A 23,794-nucleotide genomic window follows, 5' to 3' on the forward strand; every position below is an offset into this window, starting at 1 on the left:
TCATTAGGGGATTCGAATAATTGCCCTTCTGCTCCCTTTCCCAAACACTGATATTTTATTCTAAATGTCTCTTATCAGAGGTGAAGAAACTGGAGCTCAGACTGGGATTTTCTCAAGGATACCTAGCTTTTAAATGATAAGCTGGATTTTTTTAAAATCCAAATCTCTTTTTCTGTGTACCATATTTCAGTAAATAAATGTTTTTGGTGATGGAGAAAAAGTAACTTAAAATGTCATTTATATTAAAGGTTGGTAAACTTTTTATAAAGGGTCAGATAGTAAATAATATCTTCGGCTTTATGTGGGCCATCTAAGGTTTTTGTCATTCTTTTTTTAAACACAACCTTAAAAATGCAGAAACCTTTTTTTTTCTTGTGGGTCAAAAACAGGCTGTGGGTTGAATTTATCCTGAAGGTCTTAGTTTGCCAATATTGTGATAAAACCATAGTTAGATTATTGATGTCATGTATCATGTATTATAATACAGATAAAACCGTGTAGACCATTAAGTGAGGGTGTTATGGTTGATTTTAAATTAAAGATATAGTAATGTTGGCAACACAGAGCCTTCTAGTGCACTTATTTGAAACTAATCTCACATATACTGCCTATTCATAATTTGCATTTTTGTTGTTTCCTTATACTTTGTTTAAAGGTGTTTTTACTGTTCTCCATCTAATTTAACCTCAGATTTAGAAAGCCGGAACTCTAGACTCACATCCATCTGTTTCTAGACAAGTAAATTTGGTCAACTTGTGAGATTCTGTTTATCTGTAAAGTAATGGATGAGAAAACATACCTTATACATGTCATACGATATGTACATATGTGTGAAACTGATAGTGTTAAAAAAAGTAAGCATTGGTTGGTCTTAAAAATTTGTAGATGTTTTCTAAAACTGCAACTAACTCTGAATTTGAATAATAATTATTTGTTAAAAGTTTTTTAAAAACAATAATGCTCTTTTTTAAAAATATAGGGAAACCATGATTTAGGCATGCCTGAAATTTAAATTGATTTAAACTGCACAATTTTTTCATTCTGTTTAGAATTTAGCACATATAAGATGTAATTTCATGTGAATGTTCAAGCTTTTGGGTAGATATTTCTAGTTAAGAACTAATTTCATGAAAAGATGTGTGTAGCACTGTAGTTACTTCCTATGTTGATGTGATAGTTTACAATTTTTCTTTTTCTGCAAATGTATTGTCAAGATCTGTTGAGATCCATTTTTGTACTGACTAGAGAGCTTTTACCTAAGAAGAAATAAGTATCTGCAAAACTTTTACTTTTTTCTATTGAATTATGTTTTTATTTTTTATTTATAATACAGAGTCTGAAATTGTTTGCTACCATTCAGATCTTGAGAGAATTTCCTCCTGAGTTAAAATCTAATCCAGAAGATGAGAGAAACCTTTTTGGTTGGCATACCTTGATTTTAAATAACAATTAAAAGACTAAGTAAACAAAAATAAAAAATCATATAGTATATATTCATTTTAGAAAAATGGTATAAAGTACAGATAAACATTGTTACCATCTAAGGAAATCAATTGCTATGCCATTCTAGATGGTAATTTTTTAGATGTTTTTAAATAGCAACTGTGTCTGACTCCAAATACAAGAAAGGTGTTACTTTTTCTGTATCCTCCCTAATGCCTACATTAACGGTTTTATCTCTTCAGTCATTGATTTCTCACCTTTTGGGGAAATTTGAATCCCATCTAACCTGTTAATAACCCTTGTTATACTTTGAATGGGCTTTGCTTTTTATCTCATCAGTTTGATGACTTTATACTTCTCTTTGCTACACCTTAAATTTGGAAAGACATTTTTGATACTGGAATACTTAGTTTTGAAAATGTTTACCGTTAGCTTTAGCATATTAATAAAAAATCAGTTCAAAGCACTAAACATTTACCTGTATGTTTAAGATTTATTTTGTCCTGTTGGACAGGGTGAAGGTGAGCATGGGATGACAAAACAGTTCTAAGTTTTCATGATCATTGAAGTATGTCAATTATAGTCAATAGTTTCCTTGTATGAACAAGTTACAATTTTATAGTCCATACTAGCAGTCTCAAAAGTTTTGATTGTGTAGCACACCAATAATTTTTTTCTTTTAAATTTATCTTGACATTATTTCAGGCAAACAATAGCTATAAGAATAGTACAAAGAATTTACTTTTCAACTGCATTCCACAGATGTTAACATTTTACTACATTTGTCTTTCACATTCATATTCGCTCTTTCCCTCTCTCATGTGCTCTCAGTAAAGATATGTGGATAGATGCATGTAGACACACTTTTATCCTGAACCATTTGTCATTTGAAGGTGTGATTCTTCTTTGCCCCTAAATACTTAAGTATGTATATCCTAAAAATTAGGATATACATACTTAAGTATGTATATCCTAACTATACATACTTTAGTATGTATATCCTTACTTAACTATATAGTACATACTATCAAAATCAGGAAATTAACACTGATACTATTATATATTGACCAGTTAGATTTCACTAGTTTTCCTAGTTATGTTTCAGATCAAGTGCTTATTCAGTTATTCATGTCACTTTAGCCTCCTTTAATCTGGTGTTCTCCTTAGTGTCCAGATTTCATGACATTTATATTTTTGGATGCCCCTTAATTTGGGTTTGTTTGGTATTTCCCCAGGTATAGATTCAGATTTTGCATTTTTCATAGGAATATCACAGAATAGTTCTATTCTGATGTCGATTTGAACTTCTGTTGATGATGTTAACTTTGATTACTTGATTACACTGGAGTCTGCCACTTTTTGTCTTGATGATCAGTATCTCACAGAGAGTACACAATCCTTGATAAATAGAAGTTCTTACATTTTGTCTCTGTACCCCAGTATATCCTTTTATATCTTATGGGGTATAAGATATATCCTGGCTTTATAGAGCAGAGCTCTATATCATGCCCTTTACATTGTGTGGTTTTATAGGAATTATCGTTATGTCTTGATTCTGAAATAAAAGCTGCTTGAGGGTTATGTTCTTATACTTTTGCAGCCTCAACATAATAAGTACCCAAAAATAAATGCTTAATTACAATGATTTTTCCCTGTTTTTAATTTTCTTTCAGATGGAGAACTTAATGTATTAGATGATATTTTGACAGAAGTACCAGAACAGGATGATGAACTGTATAATCCAGAGAGTGAACAAGATAAAAATGAGAAAAAGGGTATGTAAGATTTCTATTATTTTTGTTAAAATAACAGTATAGAGATTTAATTTCTTAAGAAAGTGACTTTGCCTTTGCGTTTGTTTCTTGAGGCAGTTGATACCAAAAGCACGATCATAAACTTTAGTACCTAATTCCATATGAATAAGAGTAATCTGTTACTTTTCAAATGTGTGAAACAACTCAGATAGATGAATTTATTCCAGGGTTTGAAACCTATGTTTTCTTTATGATTAACTTTGGAGTAAAAATATTTTAGAAGCTATTTTAAATAAACGAGGCTTTTTTCCTCTGATATATAGCGTCTGTTAGTTTTTGATGAAATAAATGCAATACCCAAATACCTTTTTTATATCCATTTTTAAATTATATTTTTCAGGATCAAAAAGGAAAAGTGACCGAATGGAATCTACTGACACCAAGCGACAAAAGCCTTCTGTTCATTCCAGACAGTTGATTTCTAAGCCATTGAGTTCATCAGTTAGCAATAACAAAAGAATAGTTAGTACAAAAGGAAAGTCAGTCACAGAGTATAAAAATGAGGAATATCAAAGATCTGAAAGAAACAAGCGTTTAGAAGCTGATCGGAAGATTCGTTTGTCAAGCAGTACCTCTAGAGAACCTTATAAGAGTCACCCTGACAAAACTTGTCTCCGGAAGAGGGATCCTGAAAGGAGGGCCAAATCCCCTACACCAGAAGGTTCTGAGGTAGTAAATATCATTGCAGATATAAAACAGAAAGCAATTCTTTTTGAGGCTTTAGAACTGTTTATTCACTGTTATATTACTGCTGATTCCCTTTTTCTTTAAACATCAGAGAATTGGGCTTGACGTGGATAGACATGCAAGCAGATCCAGCCAATCTTCTAAGGAAGAAGTGAATTCTGAAGAATATGGCTCTGACCATGAGACTGGCAGCAGTGGTTCTTCTGATGAGCAAGGCAACAATACCGAGAATGAGGAGGAAGGAGTGGAAGATGTGGAGGAAGATGAAGAGGTAGAAGATGATGCAGAGGAAGATGAAGAGGTGGATGAAGATGGAGACGAGGAGGAGGAGGAGGAGGAAGAAGAGGAGGAGGAGGAAGAGGAAGAAGAAGAGGAAGAAGACGAGGAAGAATATGAACAAGATGAGAGAGATCAGAAGGAAGAAGGCAATGATTATGACACTCGAAGTGAGGCTAGCGACTCTGATTCCGAATCCGTTTCCTTCACAGATGGGTCTGTTAGATCTGGTTCAGGCACAGATGGATCAAATTTTTACTTTTATCTCTAAAGACATCTTTAAAAAAAAAAAAAAAATTAGTGGTTTTATTCTTAAACATGTTTAAATTATAAAATTTTTGAGATGGGGCGGATATGATAAGATTGTCTTGTGATTTTTTTTTATAGTTAATTTTATGCTTTTGAGTGTTTTAAGTACATTTGAATAAGATTTACATACTTGTGCAAAGGCATTTAACACCTACAAATTGATTGTATTATAAATGAACACAAGTCCAGTTGTTTATAAGGAAATGTATTTCAGGTCTTAATGTTATAAATTCTTAGATTTTCATATTAGTTAACAACAGTTTAAACACTGATGTAGTTGAAGTGTATATGGAATCCGTCCACTAGATCTTACAATATTTACATGTTAAATGCATCTAGATTTCCATCATGTGGCAGTAGAAATCAAAACAGCTATTTCTTTTTTTTGGTAGCACAAATTGGTTTCAATTCTCTGTGTATTGACTGACTGGGGCAGGGTCTCCAAAGGGCTGGGTTTAAAGGTACAAGATGGAAAATAAGAACATATGAAAATCTTGTGGAAAGATTAGGTAAGAGCCATCTTGGGGCATTCCTTCATTACTATGTGTCCTACCACTTTATCCCTATCTGATCCGGGAGATGTAATTGTAGGAATCATAGGTAGTTGCAGTTCCGAGCCTGAAGGGGGTCCCTTTAGGAAGGCAAATTCAGGGAGTACAACAAAGAGAGGTCACAGTATGTGAAGATCTTTGATCACTGTATGATGATGATTTTCTCATGGCTATCTTATGTAAAGATGGAGCCAGATCTGCTACATAAGCAAATGTACTAAATACTGGAATGCAAGAAAAATCCTATTCTTTTGGCATATAAGATAGTTACATATTCATTATTATAGAATTTTTATCATTTTAGTAGTACATTGTTAGTAAATCATATTCTTGACATAGCACAGATGGTAGAGTAAATGGCCAGCTATTTTTTAGTGATTGGCAACTGAAGTGTTTTCAATCTTTTGTTCATTAGAGTTGTAAATTTGAGAGAGAGTTTAGACAGGTTTTTGAAGGGGGTTGAAAGTTAAAGAGTTAAACTGATTAGGTAAGTAATTGGGTTTAATATAAAAACTTGTGGAATCTTTAATTCTATCCTATCGTACTTTTTGAAAACTGAATTATGTCAATTATAATTTATAATGATAGAGAACAAAAATTGTATTGGTAATATGAATGGATGTTCACTGTATATAACACTCATGGGGTTAGGAACATTTCATGATAGGAATCTCATTTTGGAATCCATGTTAGAAACTGTTTCTTAGACTTGAATATTTGTTTAAGTCAAACAAGGAAGACTTATTTAAATGGGTAGGGCCTAAAATAATTTTCAATTTTAATAAGCTTCTAAATGATACTGATACTGTATTAAGCTATTTAATAATACTTTTATATTTTTGTAGATAAGACATTTCAAATTGAATGCTAGCCAATGGTTTTGTTAAACCTTGATATCAAAACTTGTTAGAAGAGAAAGATACATTGTTTTAAAAGATACCTGGAACTCTTTATTTTCCTCATTAAAGGAAAATTTGAGGATATTCCTTAGAAGATCCCTTATGTGGAACGTGTTTTAGAGACTGTTTAGTATGCAGGAAATTATTTTTATCATAGTGTAGTTTATAATAACGTACAAAAAAAAATGAGGCGGATTTGGGGCTCTGATTAGGAGATGTCAATTTTTAAATACAAGGGATTACAGTTTAGTTTTGTATCATGAATTTTTTTGATTTCAGTTTATTTTACATTACTTTTTCTCAGAATTTTCAGTAACTTCCTTACAAAAGTCACACACCTTGCCGGTTGTTAAAGGTGGTTGTTAGATCACTTCCATTGTTCTTTTGACCTGAGAATATTAGCTGGGAAAGAGGATCAAAAACTTAAGAGCAGTGGAATTATTTATACCAAAAAAAAAAAAATCATGAAAAATCCTTGGAGATATCTCATTGTAATGCTGGATTTAACATTACATAAAAACAGTTGGGCATGATCTTCCTTCTGCTCAGATTATTTTTTCTGTATTAGTGAAAGATCTTTTCAATATTTTGAAACAAAGTTTTTTTTATTATTATTAAATTTATTGGGAGTAATGCCTACTGGGCACGTGTTAATAGATTCTTGAACTTCCAGACATAAACATAGTATTATAATGATGGCATAATGAGGCTGAAATTATGGGCAATACTTTCTGCGCATGTGTTTGTAGCTGGTTTAGCCAGCAGCTTTTATGGCCTTGGTGTTCTAGGATTTGGGGTAATTTATAACCCTAAAAGCGGGGAGATGTTTCTGGGAGGTGCTTTAGGAAGGCCTTCCAGGAAAGTTTCTGTGGTTATAGAGCTGGGTCTTCGCTCCTGTCCCTGATGCCTGATTACCTAACAGTAAGATTGGTTAGTAACATAACATTTTCAGGTGTGCACCTTTATAATACAACATCTGTGTACTCACCATTTTATCACATATATTTGGCTCCATAAAGTATTCTTTTTAAATAGCCAAAAAAGATATATTATCCTTAATGATCAATTTTTAAAGCTTGGACTTCTAAATATTCAGAGGAAAAAGCAAAAGAAACATGTTAGAATTTTTGAAAGAAATAATGGAAAACAATTTTAACAAGGTTTTTTTTTTTAATCTCTTTCATGTAGGTGTCATATTCATTGAGTTAGTGAATCTGGTTCCTACTTGTGTGCCAAGCACTGTAGGAGTGTGTAGTCAGTGAATGAAAAAGACATGCTGAGAGATTTGGAATTTGATAAAACTTCCTGTTTTTCTATTTGGGTGAGGCTCTCAGTCGTACTAAAAGGCTTCATCAGTCTATTCACTTGAGGTCTTAATAGTTTGCCTTGAGGGAAAGGATGTTAAAACTTGAAAGTTATGTATCATTATTCAGAGCAAGCCACCCTGGAAATAAATGTTTTTCTCTAAAGCTGTTTATTTGAAATACTGTTATGCCCCATGGTTGCTGGCTTTAAATGGGCTTGGCATTGTAATTGTGCCATTATAGACTTCTTTGCTCTTCCCTTTCACCCCTAAATTAGGAAAATTAGCATCTTTTACAGGCTTACATCTATTTGGAGAAGCAGTTCTTAGTAAATTACAAAGGGAAAGATGCATAAACTAAAAGAAAAGGAATTTACAATATCCTTGAAGTTTTCTGTCTTTTAAGAATTGTAGTAAAATATCTTTTATCTTTTCTATTTGCTCAATAAGAACAGAGCTCAGAGTTTGTACTTTCAAGTTACAGGACTTGCATTTGAAACTAGGTTCTACCACCCAGAAACCGTGGGGCCTAGGCCCAGTTGTCTTTACCACCCCTCTAAATTGAGATTTCCTTTTCTATAAATCAGAATCATGGCATGTGTACCTCATGAGCTTATTATGAGGATTAAAAATAATTTATTTAAAGCATTTCAAATGGTTAATTCTATAGAGTCATAACGGATTATATGCAAGATCATTAATTATATTTCAGCTTCCTGTTTCTTTTTAATTAAAATATGTATATGAATTTTATCCCTTTATATTTCTCCTTACCTCTTAGCTGAAAAGTAAAGGAGCTTAGAATGGTATAGTTAAAATGCCAATAAAAAGGCAGGAGAGCCTGATTCCATTTTAGGTTCTCATTTACATGCTAATAAATTCCAAATTAACTTTGAAATGGTCTTTATATTACAGGTAATCGCAAACCTTTTCTGTCTACTGAAGATTCTCATCCATTTTATAGAAATAAATGGGCTGTTGTTAAGATTTAGGAATAAAGTTGAAATTGAATTTGAAAATAAGAATTGTAATCCAGGAAGGAGATGGTCAAGAAGAGTGAAATTGAAGACAGAAATGCAAGAATTGGCCACGAGGAGGGAATCATTTAATTTACTTGTGGGGTTCCCCCCCACACAAAAGTTGAAAAGCTTTGGACCTGGAATTCTTTAGACACCTAGGATAATGAGTTGGAATTGTGATGAAGAATGATAGCGTACTTTTAAAAGGATTTAGATGCATGTAGAAGGGAATACAGTAAATTTTATTGAAAGAAAAGTTGTGTTCGCTTTGTAGATTTTATTTCCCCTGTTGGAAAACTTTATTCAAGATCACTTTTATGTATAGGATAGATAGTTGTCAATTATAGCCATGTGGTTTTATTTGATTGAAATTGGTGGGAGAAGTAACAAAGTGTCCTAAGTTTTTGAAGTGTTCTTACCATATTCTGAGGAAATGAATCAGGAGAGAGAATAGCAATGACTAATACTTAGAGAGTGCAAAAAAAATACATATATATTCTTGTTATCTATATCTATATTGTAATGTTTTTAAAAATCTTGTTTGAATTGTTTTTAGATGAGAAAAAGAAGGAAAGGAAGAGAGCTAGAGGCATCTCTCCAATTGTTTTTGATAGAAGTGGAAGCTCTGCATCAGAGTCATATGCAGGTATTCTCATTTTACCTTTATTTGTGATCATATCTGACTGACTGTAATGTGATCTGTAGAAAGTGTGGAGGCTGTAGTTTAGTGTGAACTTGTTAATGTCTATTAATATTGATTTTTGGCATGTTCAGTGTAATAATTGTAGAGGAAATTAAGCTTTTTCTTATTTTAATCCTGTTCTGTTACTGCTTAAGTGGAATTTCACTTTTTTTTTTTTCTTGGAAGATGATGATTCAGTGACTAGTTTTCTGAGTGAGAAACTGTTCAAATATACATATTAAAAAAAATTCAAACAACCCAAAAAGCAAAACACTCGTACACATTGAGAAGTATTTTTTTTGTGTGTGTGGGTGCGCCAGGAAGAATAATTTGTCTTGAATGAAAACTTTATGTGACAAGACTGTAGAAATTTTGTCTTATCTCTATTAAAGCTCAATCTGAACAAATGTACTTTGGCTAAATACAGGTTCAGAAAAGAAGCATGAGAAATTATCATCTTCCGTTCGTGCTGTCCGAAAAGGTATCATTTAAATTTGAAATTGTTTTCATTGCATGCTGCATAAAGTCATTATTTTGCCTTATTGGTTCTCCATTAATAGTTGATTTTAATGTAGTAATGTTCTGATATATTACATTACGGAAAAAATAATGTGATCTTAACAGTAAAGCTCCATGTTCACTTCTTGTTGCATATCTTTTAGAAGAGACATCTCAGGATATGTTACAGTGTTTGGACTCAGTGGGTGGTGTGTGTGTGTGTGTGTGTGTATATATATATATATATATACACACATATATATATTTTATTAGCATAATGGCGAATTATTAACCTTTAGAAAAATAATCTGATGAAAGCTATAAAATTTGTAGCCATTTTCATACTTAAGTATAGATCTGATATATCGGAACATCACTGGATTAGATTTACCTTCTTGCATAATGCTGGTTCCTTTCTTAGCTTTGCTTTATTATGTGTTGTGGCTTAGCTTTCCAGGTTGAATGGATGATTATGAATTTTAAGAGTTTAGCTGGGTTGCGGAGGGCTAATTTCAGTTAGTACAAGTTACAGTCCTTTGAATGATAATGGCCTCTCATTCATCAATTTGGATTTCTTTTTTTCAGATCAAACGAGTAAACTCAAATATGTCCTACAGGATGCAAGATTTTTTCTCATAAAGAGTAACAACCATGAGAATGTGTCCCTTGCCAAAGCTAAGGTATTATCTATCATCAGTTCCATTAAAACTATCCTAATCTTGACAGTTTTAATGCTATCTTCAATAGCATTAAGATTCTGTGATTTTTCATAAAAGCTTTAAAGATCTAGAGCTCTGTTGCCACTTAGGGTCTGCTTTGTGGTTGGTTAGGCAACCTAATAATAAGTTTTCTTTTAAATCTTTTAAAGACAATTTTAGAAGTCAGATTTTTGATATTAAAGAATATATATATATAAATTTGTACTGTAAAAGATGTTTCTCTTGATTTTTGTTTCTTTTTCAATTGCTAATTTATTATACTAATACTTTTTAAAAGTTTCTTTAGCCAGTTTTTGCTTTATATTGATGCTTGTTTTACACCTTGAGATCTTGAAATTATTCCTATGTGGAGAGTTTCTTTTATTAGAAATAAGATTACTGGGATTTAGAAGAAAAGAAAGAATTAGCTTAAAGGTGCACCCCAGGCTTTATAAAAACAATAGGCTCAGTTGCTATAGGATGTTGTAAGATACTAATTTTCTTAGGTTTTTGCTACAAAAATACATCTGTTCATTATACCAACTATTATATTTTTCTGTTCTTATTTTAAAATGAGTAATTACAGTTTCTCTTGATTTTCAGAAAGTTAAAAATTAAAGTTAAACATTTTTCTAACCATATTTCTGTCAATTTGGATATTTTATATTTGTAACTTAAGTTGAGGATTACCCTTTAAACTTTACACAGATGGAAAGAATCAAACACCAAATAGCTATCTAGTGGAAGTTTCTGTTCTTCAGCTGGTATGGAGTTAGGCATAAGTACTAAAGTACTTAGTATGAATGAGATCTAATTTGTATGAGCAGAGTAAACTGAATTAGAGCTTCTGCCTTACTTTACTATTCTCATAATCTTTCATAAACAAAAAATTGCTTAAAATCCTTCAGAACTTAATGAGCATGTTCTGGCTCTGTGTGAAGAACACAGACCTCTTCAGACAAACTGTTGGTACATAAAAATTTGAACTTAAGTAGAAAAAGTGAGAAATGCTAGAAACTTGGCAGAAATTCTTCACTTGTATATTTGCTAATAAAATAATTTTAAAATATTTTGTTAGGCACAGTTTTTCAAGAAGAAAAATGTACATGTTACAATTCACCTTTAAACAACATGTTTTTAGCACTGTAATTGTCTACGATGTTAAAGTAATTGTAGCTGATTGTTTTTATTATGTGGTATTCTAACGCATAAGGTTTGAGCCCCCGTGTATTTACTCTAGTTGTTTTAATGATTTTTTGTTAAGGTTGATAATGTCTCCATATTTTTCCTGAGATTTTAATAAATTATTATGTTATTTTGATAGCTGATAAATAAGACCTCTCTTCATTATAGCTTACTTGAATATAAAGTAGAACAGTATCTGTAGCATTGGTCTTTTGTAAATAAAATTGGAAACATGAAAAATTTGCACTAATTTCCATCTCTGATCTTTACATCATTTGTATAGGGTGTATGGTCCACACTACCAGTAAATGAGAAGAAATTAAATTTTGCATTCAGATCTGCAAGGAGTGTTATCTTAATATTTTCTGTCAGAGAGAGTGGAAAATTTCAAGGTAAGAATAAAAATAATTGGGATATAGAAAAATATTGATTATACTGTTTTAGCATCTGTATATAATGTTGTGATTTTATTCCCTTAGGATTTGCAAGACTTTCTTCAGAGTCACATCATGGAGGATCCCCGATACATTGGGTACTTCCAGCAGGAATGAGTGCTAAAATGCTGGGAGGTGTCTTTAAAATTGACTGGATTTGCAGGTAAATTATAAGTGTAGATAATTAAAGTTCCTTTTGTTTTCAATTGATGGGCTACCAGTTGGGAATAATGTTAAAATTCCACAGCAGTTTAGTTTTAATTTATTATTCTCTCTTTTTAAGAGTCTCATTCCTAAGATGATTTGGATCCATAAAATTTAACAATGTAAAAGTAACATCAGTGTGCTTGGCTTGTCTTGTTCACTACCTTTATACAGGATGCAAAAGGCAAAAGTTTATTCAGGAATTTTATGTATTTTTTTCTCTGTATTAGTAATATAGCAATAAATTTGTCATGGATTGTTTGGAATGTTTATCTGCATATACCTGTAATTTTAGTGATTTAACATATCAGTTATTAGTGACTTAGTGGAATGGGAAATTATTCACTCTTCGACTTTGCTAACATTTTGGAGATGGGTAACTTAGTTGTGAACAAGTAGTGTTTTTTAAGGAAGTTAGCAAACCATGTTTAGTTGGCAGTATGTTCTTTTGAAACGAGTAATTAAGATTTAAATATGTTTATTAGAAAAATAGACATTTTGAACACGGAGTTATCACCGTTATTATGTTCTTACTGAATGATTGTACATGATTGAAAAATGGTTAAAGAAGTCAATTTAGGTTATACAAACAAAATTTTCGACACTACATAAAATAGTCTCTTGTGGAGAACCGTAAAATGAAGCAGAAGGCAGAAATCTTTTATGGGATAAAGAATAAGGAAGAAACAGATCGGAAATACCTGGTTGGCTGTGTCTATACTGTCAACCTCGTTTGGGGTGAGAAAGCCTAGACTTGGTTTAGGGTTTGGGGATTGTCTGGACATAGGGTGTTAACTGTCTTCCCGGTCCAGCAGAGCATACACAGGGACACAAAAGTTATGAGTTTCAGTTTGCTGATTGGCACTGGGCAGGAGCCACTCCATCTTGAGTCTAGAATGTTAAAAAGCTGATTATTTAAGTGAACTTTATATGGCATGTACAAATCTATTACCTATAAAATTAATTTTAAATGTTTCCTGAAAGGGATCCTACTAATATTTTGTAAATTACAAGTGGACTTAGGTGTTGAACTTTGATGGAGATGGTGGGATTGGGTAAGAATAAGAAGGACAAATGCTATTCATATTCAGGAAGGCAGACTAGCACAAGGAAGGACATGGAAACAAATTGTGGGGAGGATATGTGGGTGAGATAGGGAGCCACCTTTTTTATGAAGCAGGTAATAAAGAGAAGTCCAGAAGGCAAAGATAAGTAGTAATGTAGGCCAACCTAAGAGGTTAAACCTTTACCATGCTACACTGAGGAAAAAGATATATAGACAATGATATAGTGGAACTAGTGTATTGGGTTGATTGTTAATAAGTAGCAAAAGGCTCTATGCATAAAAATGTATCATTACTCATTACTGTCTGTAGGGAAAAATTAGAAGCAGTCCATTCTCCCATGTAAGAAATTGGTTAAGTAAATTATGGTGTGTTACTTAAATATAATATGCAAAAGTAATTGTCCATGCTGGAATGTGATGTTAGGCTACTCCACTATACCCAGAGTTTTTAAATATAAATTCATAATTCTTTAGAAATCAAAATTGTAATTAAGTTATAACCTAATTATAATCAATAAAATTTACATTCTGGCAGTTTATAGGGAAAACAAGATACCAGTTCTTTGTTAGCAATAATAGACATCATCATCATCATCATCATTACTATTTAGATGGGTAACTGTAAAGGCCAAAGGACAGGTATGTTAGTCTGTGGTTTTATGACTAGAAACATTGATGTCACTGGAAAATATTTGGAGATGGTGCTTTCTTAGGAATAGGAGAAAAAATAATTATCCAGTTTTATATTGGTTACAGCAAATTTTGTTTTGAATGTTACTTGCTCTCTTGACCTTCATTTTCAAATTATTGATAAGGAAATTTCTTAATTTTAGAAAATGGGCTTAATTTATTTATAGGTTATTGTTTTCATATTTTTTCGTTATTTTATTGGCTATTTTATGAACTTATTTGAAATATATTTAGCAAAAGAAATACAAACCCATATAGTTCATCATACTAATATTTTGTGCCATTCATGAAGTGTGAAGTCAGATCAATACTAACTAAACCAAGAATCTCAGCCTTTTAGTAATACCTAGTGGGCACTTCCATCACTCACTGCCTTTTTCCCCTATGCATTCATGTCCCACCCACCACAGAGTGTATTGCCTTGTTACTTTAACGTTAGATATACTTTTTTCTCTGTAAATGTCATCATTTTTTTCTGAGGTTTAAAAAAGTTACATAAAATTTGAGCATTCAATATTCATGTTTAAGAAAATCCATATACAGTAAAATAAATGGTTATGTAGCTTGTCCACTGGACCACCTTGCTTACTTGTGCTTTTCCTTTTCCATTTTGCTTTTGTTCCAAGCCTGTCTCAGTGCTTCAAATGTAACACTGTTATACCTCTCTACATATGGCTTTTCCCAAGTCACTTATCTTTCAGGCTTATTCCATATGCCACTTCTTCCAGGAAGCATTTTCCGACTTTCTTCTCCAAAAGTGATAATGACTATCCACATTAAAAGCAAAATAAAACTTCTGTATTCTATTTATGGTACCCACTCTTTTACAAAATAATTGTGTATGTTTATTCTTTATGGATAGCTGTGGAAAAGAGGAGGAATGCAAGCAGCTCTTATTCATCCGCATGCCTTTTGGCTGAGCAGTTTCATTTGTATTGTAGATAAAATAGTTTTTTAATTAAAGCATTTAATTTGTCATAACTCATTTTATGCACAGATAAAACCTTATTGAATGTTGTTAATTTTTTATTACTCTTTGATAACTAACAAGTATTTATTACATGTCATGTTCACGTTTATTACTGTGCTAGATTGATAAAGAACTGCAAAAATACAGGATATCTATTTTAAGTTGATGGGACCATTTTGCCCTGTGGCTCAGAGAGAAGTTAGGGTTTATTTAAAATACATAGAATACAGCACTGTAGTGTAAGTAGAGGGCATAATTAATACATACAAATATATGGATTTATAAACAAACATTTGTATTGTTAAGCCATTTCATGGATGGTGGGTAATAACGTCTTATTGAAAGGAGGACATTTGAATCCAGGAAAGCAGCCCTGATCCAAGGATAGGGAAGAGACATTTGTTTTCATTTGGTGTTAAATGGTTAAGGTTCAGCTTTTTGTTGATCAGTTAATAAAAAAATAGTTGTTGTTGTTTTTTTTAACACAATCATGAAATCTAAATATTTTATATGTCATTTCATTTGCAAACCATTTAAAACTAATACGAAGTTGATGGTGATATCTTTGTTTATAAGATGAAGAAACTCAGGTTCAGAGAAGTTAAGAGAGAGCTGGAATTCAAACTCCAAATTGTTCTAGTGTCCAAGCTCATGTTCTTAAGCACTATATTATTTAGTTTATTTTTATTTATTTTTTATTATACAGTATATTGTGGAGGTTGTAAAAGAAGCATATCTCTGAAGGGGTTCCCTTTTTGGGGAATCAGCTCTCTCAATCTAACTGATTCGTTCAATTTTATTCACATTTAAATCATTAACTTAGGAATTCACTACTGAAGGTAGTATAATAAAACATCTTTAAAGGATCTTGCAAAAGAATATAATTGATACTGCTTTGTATTTAGGCGTGAATTACCCTTTACTAAGTCGGCTCATCTCACCAATCCTTGGAATGAACATAAACCAGTAAAGATTGGACGTGATGGACAGGTTTGTTGTTTTGATTGATTCTTTAAAAACATTTAATCAACCCTTTTTGAGATCTGTATTGAAGGACATTTTAAACCATTTCTGAAAGAATTTGTGTGCAGGATTCAGGGAGAGTGTTCTTATTTGAAGTTCGCGATTACTGCGATTATGACTGATTAATAAGACCTTTGTTAGTGTTGAAAGTTTTATATGGTACTTTCATTAATACAATCAAAGTTTTTGAAGAGAATTGACCTGACTTTAACTGACTTTTCATTATATTATTACTAATTAACAGATTCCAAACTTTGTATACATTTTAAAGGTACTGTTTAGCATCTTTGCTTATATTTTCTGAGTATAAGTAAGTTTTATGAGATCAGTATTTGTACTGAGATTTTCAAGTCTCTAAATGAAATTAGAAGTGTGCAGTGATTTAAAATAAACCCAAACCTTTGACTCTCAGATTCTTTGCATAATTTTGGACGAGAAATAATACTTTCATTGCTCATAAGTGAAAATTGGAAAATAAAACTTAATTTAAAAAACCCATAGGTTAGTATGCCTTTGTTATTAATCTAATGTATTTCAGTGCATTTAGCAGTTTATAATTATTAAAGTTGTTGGCACACACTAACACGTTTTTCCTCCACTGTGTTGAGATGGATGGATTACTTTGTCCTGATACTTTTGTATTTTGCACAAAGAAAGTTTTGCAGAGGGTGATTGTCACAGAGTTTTAGGCGACTGAATTTGTATATTTAACTTCGGAGATTGTACACTTTTAGTTTTACCCTTACTAAATACATGAAACACTATCGAAAGGTTTATACTTTTCAAGGAAGTTTATTGGAATTTCGTATGATCATCAACTTTGGGAAGGAAGCCTCCAAGACAGTCTGGTTTTGTTCTTCTACATCAGGAAAATACAACAAGTCTATTTAAAGTTTCTTCTGTTTTCATCTTGTAAATTACTACTTTCCTATTCTAGGAAATTGAACTTGAATGTGGAACCCAGCTTTGTCTTCTATTTCCCCCTGATGAAAGTATTGACTTGTATCAGGTCATTCATAAAATGCGTCACAAGAGAAGAATGCATTCTCAGCCCCGATCAAGAGGACGTCCATCCCGTCGAGAACCAGTCCGGGATGTGGGAAGGTTAGAAACGTTCTTTGGACTGATAATAGGCACATGTATCAGAATAACATGATGGAGGAATGTGATTCGTCAAAAGTTTTTCCTGCGGTAAAGAAGAAAGAGAAAATCCTCAAATCAAGCTGCATGGACTGGTTTGTGGCTTCATTGAGGATTTCACATGGTCACCTTGGTCTCAGTCATTTTTCAAGAGGAAAATGGGGATCTTTCCTTACGCAGAAAAAATTATTTGCTAAAGAGTAATAACCAGTTTAGATTAGTTAATATTCCGATAATACAATGTATAAAATTGAAATGAGGTAGGAGGCCTTTGTGCTAAGAACCAGGCTAGAAAAGAGGAAGAGGAGGAAGTCTTTATTCGCAAAAAAATGTTAATATTTTGTAAAAAGCCTTTTCTTTCAGGTATGTCTCTGGATAAGCCTTATCAGATATGGGACTTTTATAAAGGATCACTAATATTTTTTCAGAAGATGACGCCTCATTTAGAGGATAAAATGTTTTAAGTTATTTTGATATTCAAGAGGAGCATTACTGGGACTGTTTCAAATTTTATCACCGTGATGTGTTAACCCCATTGCCAAATATTCTCTAACATGTACCCAGTGAATTCACACATCTTGCTGAGCTTCTGAAAACATAGGTCCTTTCCAAAGGGGATCAAGTGGCCCTGGGAGACCCGGCAACAAACCAAAAAGAAGGGCTGTTGCTGTGTCTGTTTACAACTTTTCCAGATGCTGGCAGTACCTGTGGACTTAAAGTGTGTTTTAGAGGATCGCCATGGTTATTGATCACTACTTTATGAACTAAACAGCATTTTCCAGGAAAAGGGGGTTTAACTTGTTACAGAATTGGAGAAGTCTTTGCAAAGGACTGATTTAAGCCCTTCTACCCAACACCTTTCCCTGTATAGATTTGCATACAGCTAAATCTAAAATATTCTGCTAAAGACTGTTGGATATATGGTTGATGGGATGAAACCTTTGGTTAAGTTTCCTTTTGGTGGAAACATCTGTGGTAGGTACAGATAATCCAACAAGAGTCCCCATTTCTTTGAGCTTAAAAAGGACACTGTCGAGTAGGTAGGAGGAAACCTGGCAGAGCCCCCTTATTTTTGGCTTAAAAGGACTGAGCACCAAGATGTCTTTTGGAGTTTTAAGCTAAGAGGTTTCCAGTGCAATACAGTACATACAAGTGAAGTTTTACCTCAGTTTTGCAATGGACTGCAAACTATACTTATTACACCACTACACCTTCTCTCAAGCCTGCCAGGGCCTCCATATATGTATGTGGCTTACAGCTTAAAGTCAGTAGTTGGACTACTGTATGAACTGTTACTATCATGTTTTATACCGGTCGTAAATGCACTCCCCAAACTACAAGAAAGCGGTATGTTTATTTTTTTAAACCAGCTTTTAATTTTCTTAGTCTTATTTATTGTAGATGCAACTGTTTTTGTTCTGTTGTGGGTGGGGCATGGGGTTATTGCATTTAACAGTTTGAGTGAGTTTGTGTTGCAAAAGTTAATGAAAGCAGTTGGTATTCAGAGAAATAGCTGGAAAACTAGTGTTGCCAGGTTATTTGACAGAGTTTTTTGATAGAGTTTTTATTTGACATTAAGGGTAAAAGATATATTTTACCCTTGGATTAAAAAAAAAAACAAAACACCTTGGATTTAAAAAAAAAAATTGTGTAGCTCTTTATTAAATGCTAAGTGAAATGAAGTGTGCTTAATGATGTATTTATTACTTAACCATCAAGGTTAAGATTTATGGAAGACAGTAGTAAAGAACAACACTGCAGAGGAAAATTTCACCTTCTAAGGAATATACATTGAACTCATTTTATAAACTCTGTTAAAACTCTGCCCAATTGCTAGTTTTATTTTAAGGCATTGTCTCTGGAAGAAATTCTTTAATTCTTAAATGTCATTAACTACAGAAATTCATTTTTCATAATATTGAGATTTTCAAAAGCTTCTTGTAAAGTCACTTTTAATAAGTATCAAATTTTCTGTATGATGTGAAAAGTATAATTTTGTGCAAAGCAGAAGAAAAATATTTAAGAAATTTTTAATTTTGTTTAGATTTATCCTAAAAAGACATTAATAAGTTGAAATATGTAGATTTTAGAATTACCTATTCTGTAATGATGATAGAGCTTTTTTTTCTTTTTCACCTGAATGGAGACTTTATTCGGGAAAGTATACTTATTAATTGTTAAACTGGATATCTATATTAGTTTCTGGATGGCTAATTCACTTTTGTTTAGAGTACTAAAATGTGATTTACATATTTTGAGCAGATTACTCTTTCCAAGTGTCTCATCATAGCATTAGAATTGCAGATTTTACTTCGAGCAGCAATACATTTAAAGATTGATTTATAGTAATTTGAGGAATTAAAATTTAGAAATTTTAAGATTTTCTCACCGCAAATTTGGATGTTACTTTAAATAATGGGCTGTTCTTTGTACTCATTTGTCAGAAACTCTTACTTTGATGTTTGTTCTCCCAGCAGTTTTTGGTTTAATTTCTAATGTGTCTAATTTGTGTAGGCGTCGACCAGAAGATTATGATATTCATAACAGCAGAAAGAAACCAAGGATTGACTATGCCCCTGAGTTTCACCAGAGACCAGGTTAATATTTTATAATCCTGCAGATATTTGACTTAAAATTATTAAAACAACAACAACAACAACACAAAAACGTCTCTTGTAACATACAGTTTTAAAAGTGAGAAAACTTTAGGACACGGATAATAAACTTTAGGAAATTATTAATAGAACTCATCTAGTAATTTTTCCTCTTTTATTAAAATCATCTATTCTAATGTGACTCATCATAAATCTCTTAATTACCTGAAATTGCTAATTTATAATTATAAATTATTAGTAAATAAAATAATTTATAATTATAAATATTATAAATTGTTGCACAAATAGTGCACATGTTTTAAGGTTAGATGTAGTTAGGGAAAGCGATTTTATATGCCTTATGCTTTTTATTCCCTGTGATACTTAGTATTTCATGTGGAATATACCTTTAATTGGAAAACTGAAATTACGGTATATTTTTCTAAATAAAATTTTGACTTTGTATTTAAAGATGAATGAGAAATATTTGTTTATAATCTAAAGTAGCTTTTCAGTTAATTTTTCCCTTAACAGAATTAAAAAAAGCAAACTGTATTTAAGAGAATATATTTTTTTACACTAGTCAATGATACACTTATAAAAATTAGGCAGTTTGGAAATTGGTGTTAGTGTTACAGCACTGTTATGTAAGAAGTGGTTTGATAAGCCTCATTCTTCTTCAAAATGGGATATTCCAGAGTTTTACCCCAGTAACATGGCTATTCAAATGTTTTTAATTTTTAATTTGCTAAGTCCTTACTAAGAGAAAGTGGGAAATAATATTTTTATCACCATGATTTTCATTTAAAATGTATACATATTTAGTTTTGCAACTTTGTTTTTCTTCCTAAGTTTGCATTTTTTTAAAACTATTTTTGGTTGACCTAGCAAGACTATGTATACCCAAGGTGGAAGGTAAACATTTGTTTTAAGGAAGTCCTGTCTCAGTGTCCTCAACTTCCTTAACTTCCTTTTGGTGCAGAATGAAGACATTTACTGTGTAGTGAAAATTGGGGTGTGGATTTAGAAGATCCATATGAAAACTTCTCTAGCAGTTTATAATTCTGTGATATCAGTAAATTATTTAATTACTTTCTAGATTATATAATCTGAGAAGAAAATCTGAAAATGGAATAATACAATAATAGCATCACTTAATAGCATCACTGTATTTCATGGGAAGAATTGAAATGAGTGGTAAGGAAGGTTTAATTTTAATGCCATAATAAAAAAAAATAAATTTGATTTATTAAAATCCTTGATGTTTGAACAGGGTATTTAAAGGACCCACGATACCAGGAAGTAGACAGGTAAGTTGGGTTCGCTCTTGCTTAGTTTTGAATTACATTCTTGGAACTGGTTTATGAATTACCTGAATTTAGTTTCACAAATCTTATTCCCAACAGACGATTTTCAGGAGTTCGCCGAGATGTGTTTTTAAATGGGGTAAGCATTTCATTTTATATATTTAATGTACATAAAATTAGGATCTGATTAATTTTGTAATTCTTGGTTTCATTTCTATTATTGACATTATCATCTTTTATTTTAGTCCTACAATGATTATGTGAGGGAATTTCATAACATGGGACCACCACCACCTTGGCAAGGAATGGTTTGTATTCTGTTTTTGCAAGTTATTTAACTTCATTACCAATTCCATATATTTTGAGTGCTTACTTGGAATATGGATTGTTATGCTTGCCCAGTAAGAGACTTAAAAAATATATCTTTGGTGATAAATGATTGTATGCTGTTTTTAAAACTAAAGACTAATGAGAAATTTGATTTGTGTTAATAATACAGCTTTAATTGATAAATGTGTTGCTTTAATTGATAAATGTGTTATGGTTTATTATCACAATGGTTAGTGATACAAACTCTGTCTTGGTTCATATGCCTTACCTTCTCAGGTCTGACCTTTGGCAAGTTTCATAATACATTTTTTTTCTTAATTTTCCTTATCTATAAAACTCAGTGGGCATTCGTTCATTCTTTGGCTCATCAATTGATATTTAGTACTTACTTTCTACAAGGCACTTGCTGTGGGTATACATTGATAACAAAATGGTCATTATGCTTGTTTTAAGTTGGCTTAATGACAATAGTGTCAGTCTCATAGTATTGTCGGGAAGCCTAATTTCCAAAATAACGTGTTTAAAGTTTAGCATAGTGTCTGATCCTAATACTCAGCAAATTTCTATATAAAATAAGGCTAATTAAATACTGTTCCTAATTTTTTATTTTTTTCTCTAGGAAAACTGGATATTTTCAGAGTATATTTTAAGATATTGAGGATAGCTGAAGCATTAATTCCCAAGAAATAAAAAATTTGGAAGTTTAAGTTGTTATTATTTTTTTAAATTTTAAATACTGCCTGTAATGTACCCTATTCATCTGGCTTTTGTTTTACTTAAGATACTGTATACAGGTAGATGGATTATAAGATTTTTTCCTTGAGGTTATGTGAAATTAAAAAGATAAAAATATTTAATATCTTGGCACTAACAAAGCAAGTAACCTTTGATTTTCCCTTAATCATTTTATGTCATTTATAAGTTCATTAGCTCCTGGAGGTTGTTTTTTTTTTTTTTTTTAAGAATATATTTTTACATAGTTGTTAAAATGACTTGATTCCAGAGCCAGAATGTGTAATGTTGTGTTCCATCTCTGCCCCTTTATAGCAATGTGATCTTAAGCAAGTTACTTAACCAGTTAGTGCCTCAGTTTCCCCTTTTGTAAAGTAGGAATAATAGTTCTTATTTCATAGGGTTGCTGTGAGAATTAAATGAGATATGTAAGGTGCTTAGGACAATGCTGGCTAATAGTATGTAAGTGTTTGCTACTTTTGTTAGTATTTAAATGATATGATAAAGTATAGACATGTTAAATCTTAAAAGATGTGTAATTAAAGAGGTTATTAACGGACATTTTCAACAAGGAAATAGAGTATTATGAAGAACTTTTATGCCATCAAAAAAATAGATGGCTAGAGTATAGAGTAAATTATTTGTTTGGGATGGGTGATTTGGGTAGGGGAATTTTAAGAATGATTTGTTTATAAAGATTTTTGGGAGATGCTTATGGAAGTTGTTTTCTTTTTTTAGGCTCCTTATCCTGGAATGGAACAACCTCCACACCATCCTTATTATCAGCACCATGCTCCACCTCCTCAAGCTCATCCCCCTTACTCGGGACATCATCCCGTACCACATGAAGCAAGATACAGAGATAAACGAGTAGTAAGTTCAGGAGAAGGCAAAAAAAAAAGTGTGAGGGAACTACTTAGAATTTCTGTAGGTAATTTTAGCATGGGGGCTACCAGATTATGTTGAGTGGTAAACTGTTTTGTATTCTTACTGCAGGCAGTTTTGGAATAATTCACAATTTGTTTTTATTAAAAATGGCTAATCTTTTTGGATTATTTAAATAAACTATATCTCTTTCACTGATCAAACGCAAGCTGCTTACGTATAGGCAACTCCTATGTATAACTCTTAGGTAATGTCCAAGGGGTATAGTAAACTAGGATACTTTCTTTCCATACTATAGATTTTAATTATAGCGGTGTAATTAATAATGTGATTAGGTATTTCTAAGCTTTTTTAAATTAGACTTTGATAACTTTTATTTTTCAATTACAATTGACATACATTGTTAGTTTCAGGTATACGACATAGTGATTAGACATCCATATTCTGAGCTTTTTGTATAGTCTGACTTCTTTTCATAGAATAGATGATACATATTTAGTCATTTGTTTTTACTAAACTTTGTGAAGACTAGTAACCAAGTGAAGTGTTTACCTCCACTAGCTCTGATTCTTACGATAGTGCTAGCAAATGACAAGTGTTAAGAAATGCAGCAGAAGAGTTATTGTACTTTACTCTTGATTCTAATAATTTGTATTAATTTGATTCTAATAATTTGATATGATCGATATGAAAGCTTTTTTGATCCGTTCCAAACAGGTTGAATGAAAGACCATCTCTATTTTGTGGTCTGGGTTTTCATTATACTAGTCAGGCTGAGTTTGTTTATTAAATGGTATTAATTTTTTCCCCTTATTTTTAAAAGTGAAATTGTCTCCTGGCACTTGTTTGCATAATTCTTTTGTATATAAATTTGATAGCCTTAGAATGGTAGTTTGATTGTTAAAGTAGAGCATGCATATTTGAGAGGGTCAGTCTGCCCAGTAGTTTCCTAGCCTATATTTGAGATATTTTTATCTGTTATTCATTTCCTTATCATCATAAAGATTAATCTTTCAAAATCAAATGATACTAAGACCTTTAATATTCAGTAAAAC

At 31.9% G+C, this 23,794-nt stretch overlaps 1 protein-coding gene across 4 annotated transcripts in view; it reads left to right on the forward strand.

Annotated features, from left to right (window-relative positions):
• Nucleotides 1–23,794, forward strand: part of YTHDC1 (YTH N6-methyladenosine RNA binding protein C1) — a 31,857-nt gene that overhangs the window by 6,274 nt on the left and 1,789 nt on the right. Inside the window, exons 2-16 of one of the 4 annotated variants that reach the window (XM_039845353.1) lie at nt 3,117–3,218; nt 3,598–3,926; nt 4,036–4,469; nt 8,856–8,947; nt 9,411–9,464; nt 10,067–10,161; nt 11,648–11,756; nt 11,844–11,961; nt 15,634–15,718; nt 16,689–16,855; nt 19,406–19,488; nt 20,759–20,795; nt 20,868–20,931; nt 21,038–21,100; nt 22,593–22,727. In XM_039845353.1, coding sequence (XP_039701287.1) covers nt 3,117–3,218; nt 3,598–3,926; nt 4,036–4,469; nt 8,856–8,947; nt 9,411–9,464; nt 10,067–10,161; nt 11,648–11,756; nt 11,844–11,961; nt 15,634–15,718; nt 16,689–16,855; nt 19,406–19,488; nt 20,759–20,795; nt 20,868–20,931; nt 21,038–21,100; nt 22,593–22,727 — 1,967 coding nt within the window. The remainder of the gene's footprint in view (nt 1–3,116; nt 3,219–3,597; nt 3,927–4,035; nt 4,470–8,855; nt 8,948–9,410; nt 9,465–10,066; nt 10,162–11,647; nt 11,757–11,843; nt 11,962–15,633; nt 15,719–16,688; nt 16,856–19,405; nt 19,489–20,758; nt 20,796–20,867; nt 20,932–21,037; nt 21,101–22,592; nt 22,728–23,794) is intronic. The other 3 variants (XM_039845354.1, XM_039845356.1, XM_039845357.1) reach the window with 3 other exon arrangements.

Source organism: Pteropus medius, unplaced genomic scaffold (assembly GCF_902729225.1).
Source record: "Pteropus medius unplaced genomic scaffold, Ma_sr-lr_union100, whole genome shotgun sequence".
Lineage (NCBI taxonomy): Eukaryota > Metazoa > Chordata > Mammalia > Chiroptera > Pteropodidae > Pteropus > Pteropus medius.